This window comes from Xiphophorus maculatus, chromosome 16 (genome assembly GCF_002775205.1).
Source record: "Xiphophorus maculatus strain JP 163 A chromosome 16, X_maculatus-5.0-male, whole genome shotgun sequence".
In the NCBI taxonomy this organism is placed as follows: Eukaryota; Metazoa; Chordata; class Actinopteri; order Cyprinodontiformes; family Poeciliidae; genus Xiphophorus; species Xiphophorus maculatus.
This window is the reverse complement of record NC_036458.1, coordinates 24,807,105-24,816,277: the sequence shown is the minus strand read 5'-3', so window position 1 is coordinate 24,816,277 and position 9,173 is coordinate 24,807,105. Positions and strand designations below refer to the sequence as shown.

The following is a 9,173-nucleotide window of genomic DNA, read 5'->3' as shown; positions in this document are numbered from 1 at the left end:
TGAAGAGAGAAATTGATGAAGGCTTCATTATAGGTACTCACAGTAATAACAAATTTCCTTTTAGAAGGTAAATGACCCTCTGCAAAAAAAATAAAAATAAATGTCTCCTTTTCACTTTCAAATGGGCCCAAACCAGATAACTTAGGAAAGATTTTAGTTTGAAATACTTTAATATAAAGCAGTTTTTAAAAACCACATACACACACACTGAGCTCTGGCAGGGGTTCCAGGCCTCAGGATCACAGACAGTACATTGTGTTGTTACCTTAGATTCCTTTCTTGCTGCACTGGCAGGCTTTGACTTACCAGAAGGCATCTTGTCTAACTTAACTTCATTGCTGTAATAGATCAGCTCACTCATTCAATTAGCATACACTCTCACACTGGTGGATCTGCACTGTCACCCATCAGAAATCTATGGCTGCTCAAACCAATTGCTGAAAAGTAAGCTCACTCACTAAGCGTCCCTGTGATGGGGTTGTCAGATCAATATGGACCTCTGGGTCTGCAGAACCATTTGCTCCATCTTGCAGAGAAAACGTGCAGAAATAAGATAAAGCCAGATCAATGATTCTTCACAGCAATGAACGTTGATAAGAACTAAAGATAAAGTGCAACAAACTTGACAAGAGCTAAATGAAAATGAACATTCTTGCATAAATCTGGCTGGTGAGTTATTGTTGTCTTGGTATTGTCTTGGTATTATCGATCCACTGGTATTATGATGCACTTATCAAAGGCATAAATTATTTCTACAATAGTTTATGCAATCTGACCCATCTGAAAATACCTCAGTGTCTGTTTGACTGCTGTCGTTTCACACTTTGATCCGGTACAACTGAACGTTAGAATCGGACCGGAGAGTTCTATATCTAAGATCAGAAATACTTTCCTCTCGAGAGCAGAAAAAAAAAAAACACTGAATGTCCTAATTACCACACAAACTATAAATATTCAAAAGTATCAGCCGTGAGCAGGCTTATGTCACATACAGTGAGGGAACACTGGCCTGCATGTAATAAAAAGCGACTAGTTTAAATTATTGAAATAATTCATTCACATGAGTAAAAATGTTGAATTAGATTTTTTGCCAAGCAAATTATGTTTCCAAATTCCTTCTCTATATTCTAAAGCATTCATTACACTGTTGATAATGCTGGAAATGTCGTGGACAACATGAAAAGTAACACATGGAGTGTTTATTGAATGCTGGTTCTTTAAAGGTTCTAATAAATGGAGGGTATGAAATGTGAAAATAACCTTTAGACTTCCTATGACAATTCTTTGATGTTTTACTGCTGTTATTCACACATACTAAGGGAAAAAAGAACATCAACCTTTTTTACAGGAATAAGCCTAATTCCTTATCTGAGCTGTCCAGATTTCCATCCAGATTTGACAGCAAATTTAATTTCCCCCAATATATGGATCTTATTAGCATAAAACATGGACACCTTCATATCAATTCCATCCATTCACTTTTTGATGATTAGCTGTTTTTTCCACTAACTTTTCTTCAAGCCAAAGCCATATTTTGAGTTCAGTGATCCCATCCCGCAGTGAGGTTTGACATGAAGCCTCTAAGTGCTGCTTCCTGTGAGTCTGAACCATCACATAAAAATAACACTGATATGTTTTTAGAAATAAATTAAGTGGAATGCGGTGACGTCGGTCAAACTGAAAGTTCAGATACATCAAAATGATACACAATCATTACACTTTGTAACTGTAAAAGACACATCAGAGCAAATGGAAACTCATAATCCCGGAGGAATCCCTCAGGCTCTCTGCGTGGTGGAATCCTGTACCTTAGTATCTTTTGCTTTTTCAGATGTGTTCTGTTCTGTTCTGTTCTGCTCTGTTCTGCTCTGGGAGCGTTTTGTTGGGAGGAGGTCTGCAGACCAGCTCACAGCTCCTCTTTTATTCTGCGACCCTCTATTTGCTCTGACAGATCCGCGCTGATATCAGATTGATGGGCCGGTTTGATTGAAGCCTCTTTGTCGTGCTAATGCCACGCAGAGTGATGGATGAGGCGTGTGCGCCAGAACCAACGCGCGCGCACATAAACTCTGCTTCTTCTGAGAATCCCGACCTTCTGTACTTCCCCCGCCACGCACGCACGAGCACCCACACACACACACACACACACACATCAACGAACACATACACTACACTGTTTCTCTCGCTAGTGTGGCCAGCTGACAACTTCTGCCCTGGTCACCATAGGCGACATGTCACGTGACCCGCGACAGAGGTAGAAGAGAAGAAAAGAAGTGGAAAACATGTAACACAAAGGAGAGGAAGACAGAGAATAGAAGAAGAGGAAAGTAGAGCAGCTGAAGGAAAAAATACAGAATGGAGCAGAATTGAAGGAAAGCGAGTATAGAGGCGTCTCAAGTCGTGCGCGTCTTCTCGCGTTGTTCTGTTCTGGCACCGACGAGCGTCTGGAAACTCCAGGTTGAGTGACAGCAGGGCCCTCCGTTCACGCATCAACGGCCTGAACCGCAGCACACCAGAGGACATGATTCATGTGTGACTCGGTTGTTTGGGATGTGATGGTTTCACTGTTTCAGCTGGTTTCAGCTCATTTATTTGGCCTTTCTTTTTCCCAACTGTTCCGTATATTTTCTTTATCATGATGTTGTTTACATTTGAAAACATTTTCATTATCTGATTTGATTTTTCTCCCCCTCTTTTTCTTTTCGCCTTTCGTTGGCTTGTTGTTCTTGTTTAAGGAGAACTTTCAGCTTTACGGATCTTCATGGACAACATGAACTCCTTTGTGGAATACTCTATTTGCAACCGACCAGGCAACGGATCTTATCCTGCCCCTAAACCTGGATATCATCATCATCATCATCTGCATCACCACCACCTTCCTCTGGAGCAGCACCATGGCCTCTCAGTGGCCCCCGGGTCTCTCCACACGGGCCTCAGCGGCTCCTCTGTCCCGGTGAACGGGGCCGGCGGTGACAGCGGGTACAACGCAGACGGAGGGGTGTACGGAAACACCGCAGCGGACATTGGAGAGGCGCACGAGACCGGAGGAGTGAGCCAGCATCATCAGCAGCATCCAGTAAATCATCTGGAGCATCAGCAGCAACCGCACACACACAACGGCTTCCAACATCACCAGAACCAAAGCTCTCAGAGTGGATTATTGACTCAGTATACAAACGGCAGTGGATGCACATCCGGGGCCTACGCAGGTCAGACGTGTGTTACAAACTCAGAGTATGTAGCCATCACGGGTCCTCCCAGTTCCGTCCAGCCTCAGTATTTTATGGAGGAGTCGGTGGCCTCCACTTACTACCATCAATCAGCCTTTCCTACTTCCACCCCAGCTGTCGGCCCCAGCTACAGCGGCCTTTCCGGGTCGTACTGCGGGCCGCAGGGCCCTCTTGCCAGCTCTCAGTACCCGCAGCAGATTGGCGGGGGTCTGGAAACAGTGGCTTATCTGGGGTTCCCGCAAGCAGGAGGGTATGGAGAACTGGCGGGATCCCAGAACAGAGGGAGAGAAGATGAGGACAGTCAGCAGTCGGGACAGGGGCAAACCTTTGACTGGATGAAGGTGAAGAGGAATCCCCCGAAAACGGGCCGTGAGTTATTTATTTATTTATTTATTTATTTATTTGTTTATTTATGAATGAAGAGATGTATACTTGGCGGGTAAAACAATGTATAGATAGATAGATAGATAGATAGATAGATAGATAGATAGATAGATAGATAGATAGATAGATAGATAGATAGATAGATAGATAGATAGATAGATAGATAGATAGATAGATAGATAGATAGATAGATAGATAGATAGATAGATAGATAGATAGATAGATAGATAGATAGATAGATAGATAGATAGATAGATAGATAGATAGATAGATAGATAGATAGATAGATAGATAGACTTAAGTTTCTAAAAGTCCATTTTGAAGCAACTTGCTGTTTTAAATATACAAAATCTCGCTTTACAGTTTTCTAAAATGCGTCGTTTTTGTTTTATTCTCAATTTTAAAAGCTAGGAGAGTTCGCACATGAATTGAGATGGATTATTCACAGGAAGAAAACAACAGATTTAGTGACACCGCTTTGGTCTGACATCTGATCACTCTTCTGCTCTCTCTCTCTCTTTCAAATTGATCTACCAGACGGGTTATTTCTCCACGGGAAGTCCTGCTGTTCTCTGTTTAAACAAAGTACCCTGCCTCAGCTGCTCAGCTCCCCATGTCCGGCTGTTCTGGATTTTTAATTACATGTTTATACTTTTCATACAACTTGGAATTAGGATAAAAACACCCGAACACTTTAATGAAAATTCCATCCAGATTAATTCAGGCAAATGTTGGAAGTCCAACCAGATATTTATTAAATGTTGATTCATTTTAATAGAATTATGAAATGACTCAAATCAGACACGAGAGATCGAGTGTTTACGCAAATGGATAATTTATTTACATTTTTATACATGCTATTTGAATTAATATTCATCAAATAAAACAAGTCAATTAAAAATGTGAAATATTCCCTTGTTCTCAGTTAAAGTGTCGGACTTTGGTCTCACTGGAGTTCACAACAACGCCATGCGAACCAACTTCAGCACGCGGCAGCTGACGGAGCTGGAGAAGGAGTTTCACTTCAGCAAGTACCTGACGCGGGCGCGGCGCGTGGAGATAGCAGCAACACTGGAACTGAACGAGACCCAGGTGAAGATCTGGTTCCAGAACAGACGAATGAAGCAGAAGAAACGCGAACGGGAAGGAGCGGGCACTACTGCGCGCTCCTACTCATCCGAGACCCGCAGCGGGTTTGTCAAGGACCTGGAGGACACGGACCACTCTTCTCTATCCACCTCCCCGGGAGCGTCGCCGAGCTCCGAGACGTAGTCTGAGCGTCACTTTTTTATTACTGTGATCCAGAAACACATTTCCGTTCTCCAGACTTGTACATCCGAGGGCAATATCTAGCAACCTCTGTTTTTCTTTTTCTTTGCTGATTTCCTCCAGCTGTTGTTTTTGCACAACACATACTCTCCTGGATTCTGTGCATCTTATTTTATTACATTTTTGCCAAACAGTTTTACATTAATCAATACATTTGTGTCGTGAACGCTGCTTTTATAATTTTTTCATCACTTGATTTTTATTGATAGCAAACGAACAACAACAACAAAAGAGATCTCGCTCAGCCCCGTGAGTTTGTCCAGGTGTCCAAAAAGTCACAATAGTGACAATAGGGTGACATGTTTTAAAATATCTGCAAATATGAACAGTATATTTTAATTCTTAGCTTTCCAGAATTTTCCAAGACAAACCCTAAAGATCTCAGTTGGGCAAAACCAAAAAGTGTATTTTGGGATACTGCAACACTCGAACTGGATCAAATAGGACCCAAACTGAACAGCCTGTTGTTCAACAGATCCTGTTACATGTCAAAATGAACGGACTGTGTTATTTCCCATCAGTTTCATTTGTTTCAAATTACACCGTTTGCAAATGCTTGAAAACCTTTGAATGTCGTTTCATGTAAGAACTTAAATTAACTATGCCCTCTTTCAGTAAATAAGTATAACTGTGATGAAGGTTTTATGTTCTGCCAAATCTCTAAAAAAGTGGAAATTATTGGGGTTCACAGGAATTGGGGCTGTTTAAGTAGATAGAATCTATTTTATAAAGTATTTTTCAAAGATTGTTACTCTGTCTAATTTGCTTAAAACAGATGCATTTGTGTTCTGTCTGTAAGAGTTTTACTTTCCATTAGTCAGCAGATTCAGGGACCTGAAATGGGTCACCATGTTATGTTGTTAAAACTTACCTAGTCCTCAACACAGAGCACACATACAGAGTTTGATCTCATTCTCTATACAAGCTATGATTAAACATCAGTGAAGGCATTGCTAATACTTTGGTGTAACAATTTATGCTGTAAAATTCTAGCGGCTTCTATGACAAAGTCATGCCTGTATTTTCATTGTTGAAATGAGAGCTCTGCAGTACAATGAGATTATTCCAAATCAAGTTTTTTGGTTGCTGTTCTAAGTGTTTCAGACTGTTCATGCAGTTGTGGCCTGTGCACGCAAACAATGAGTTTCCAGATAAACTCACTGCAGAAAGTTTCAGTTCTCATAATAACACCAGTCTGTCACTTATTTCAACCCTGTCAGAATGTCAAAGTCTTGGATATTCTAGTTAAAAACAGGTGCATTTTTGGTGATTGTGGTTATGTTTCTGAGCATGAGCAGAGTGAAGAAAATCCAGTTTTTCTAATAATGTAATGCTTTTCATTTCAACTTTTCCAAAATGTTCAGGATGTTATTCCTTCCCAACTGTAGGATGTGCAAAGATGGGTTCTGAATTTAGCAAAATGTTTTGATCTGATGAAAATCCTTCACAACTTGAGAATACTAAGAATGAACACTTTAATTGTTCAGTTCACATCTGTGAGCAGCTTTGCCCATGTGGAATATTGTTGTCCCTAGAAAGCAAAAATATCTAATGTAAATATAATATTTTAATGTACTGATTTCTTTAGGTGAGAGCAGTTTTATTAGTATTAATGCCTTAAACAAACTTCCAATCTTTCTACATAAAGCTACCTCAAATAAATCTTCTTCTGTCAATCCCTTGAGGGTGGATTCTTTCTTTTGCTTTTATAAGCATTTAGAAGTGATAATGTGTAGAATTGCAATGTTTTCTGGGTCACTGGGTTGATTAGTTAACCCAAAATTTTAGTGCAACTTAACTGCAAGTTGAATTGATATTATTCTACACTAAAATGAATTAAGCTTACTCAAAGAATTTATGCAAACAGCTAAAAAAATTTTTTTTCAAAACAAGAAATGTTAGTGTGTGAAAGCTGTACTGACTCTTACAGCTAAATTTTGTGACAAAAAAGGGTTTATTTCATTTCTGCTGGTGATGGCACAATGTGTGTGGGATATGATGTAATGCCTAACACATTTAGAACCGGCCCAAGGCATAAATGAACTAAGCAGGTGCTTAAGGCCCCCCCAGGCTTTCAGGGGCCCCATAAATGCTAACATTTTAACACAGACCACAGATATAGAAATGTAACATTTGTTTATTGAGAATGTCAATACTGTTAAATTTGATTTAGTGGTTTCACCATAGGTGAAATGCTGTTAGTGGTGCTGATGTTCCTAGCAGCAAGAGGGGCCCCAAGTCAAATTCTGCTCAAGGCCTCATTCATCATTAGACCAGCCCTGCATGACGAATTAAATCTGCTGCACTGCACATCTCTCTGCTGGATACAGACGGACAAAAGGGAGATTTAATTATTTTTGCTTTAGTGTCTATTGCGTTTTTAAGAAGAGACTGGTTTGGTTGCTTGAGCTGTTTGGGACGGGTTTTGCTGATCTTTGCGCGGTTGTGAGCAGCAACTCTGCCTGACTGTAAGTGGAGAAAGCATTTGACATGACGCAGTTTGATGCATTGTGTCGCAGCAAAAATTGAACTTTTCAAGCATTTTTTTTATCCCAGAACTCAATTTCTGTAGGGGATCATAAAAAAATGTATTTGGATGAATTTTTAATTATACTTGTTCAGCACATTTTGATTGATAAACAAAAAGTAAAGACAATCATGTGTAAAAAAAAAACAACTAATGATAGGCAGAAATGATCCGTAAATAATCCAGGTTGGGTTTTCATTTTAGATGTAAAGTCAACTTAACCAAAAATGAGTCAATGTAACAAAGTTGAAATATTAATCACATCTTGCAGTTTGTGCTGCACTAAAAACAACTGAATAACTTCAAAAATTCATTTCTCAGTTTAATTATTTGTTAGACATGAGCTACCTCAACATTTTCTAAAAATAAGTCATTTCAACTTATTTCTGTTATTAAGATATCCTATTGGGTTTCACAGTGTATGTTGAACTAATTCTCCATATTAATTAGTCCTTAAAAGGGAGTTTGTGGGAGTATGGTTAAATATTTCTGTGTTGCCCTGCAAAGGATCTGCCCAGAGCCATGCTGGAAAAAGCAGGTATAGACAACAGATGGAATGTTGTACATAAAAGGATAAGTAGTTATCTGGTACTGTAGCCTTGCAGCAGAAAGGACGTGGTTTGAATCTCAGCCGGGGTTTTCTGTTTGGAATCTGCATCTGGTGACCTTTAGAGACCCTCTAGGATATCTAAACACGTAAACAGACTCTACCTCCTGCTCGTCTTCATCCCCTGCATACTCATGGTCCAGGGATGCGTGTCCTGGAGCCTGGGTGGCACGCTCAATCATCACCTTATCTCCCTCTCTTTCCAAAATACACACAGTGACATACACTAACACTAGCATTTGTTAAGTCTTTCAAAATTACTTTAAGACTAAACCATTTTAGATTCAAGTACAATTATACTTTCTACACTGTAAATGCAAAATTGTATTTAAATGGAAATAGTAAACAGACTAAAATCAGTTTTCATCAAATTACTATTAACACTTTGAGTAAGATACTTGGAATTTGTAGTTGAAAAGTCTCTCCAACTCATTCTACTTGGGTTGTATTAATTTAGAAAAAGTAAGTTTTTGATAATTGTGCATTTTTTTCCAAGTACTTTGGCTCAACACTCTCATCCATCCAAATACAAATGCTTTACTTGAAGCTTTTCTTTTCTAGAGCCAGTGATTTATCTCATCTGACTCATGATAAAGAGATAGTCCTGGTGTTTCCATGAATAAGAGCGCATTTACATAACAGAACATCAGAAGTCTCCATGTATCATTTTATCTTAAGCTTGTCAACTAACTTTTTTGGGTGTTTTCTTGTTTTTTGGGTGGGCTGTGGGGAGGCATCAATGCAATTAATTAAATTTTTTTCTACATGCAAAAGTTCCAGGGCAGAACATTTATTTTCTGCTATTCCTGAAAATCTGATGCACAAGACACACCTGCAAACGACAGTGATGGCTAAGAGAAATAGGGAATTCATTTTCAATTTATGTTTTATCAGACAGAATATTTTTAGAATACTTTATGTATTTCAAATATTTGATGTAATTAGAAATTCTGTGAAGTGGGAGAGAGGGCTGTTATGGTGGTGCAGGGATAAAGCACAACCCAAATATGGAGGCCTCAGTCCTCAATGCGCCTGACACAGGTTTGAGGTTCAGCCTGATGACCTTTCCCACATGACTTCCTCCCACTTTCCTGTC

General features: G+C 39.6%; 1 protein-coding gene across 1 annotated transcript; it reads left to right on the top strand.

The window, feature by feature from the left end:
• Positions 1-2,761: 2,761 nt before the first annotated feature.
• LOC102235771 (homeobox protein Hox-B1a-like) lies at positions 2,762-4,886 on the top strand. Its single transcript, XM_005813682.2, has 2 exons — positions 2,762-3,596; positions 4,540-4,886. Exons 1-2 carry the CDS (start codon positions 2,762-2,764, stop codon positions 4,884-4,886), a joined length of 1,182 nt encoding a protein of 393 aa, XP_005813739.2.
• Positions 4,887-9,173: the final 4,287 nt, after the last annotated feature.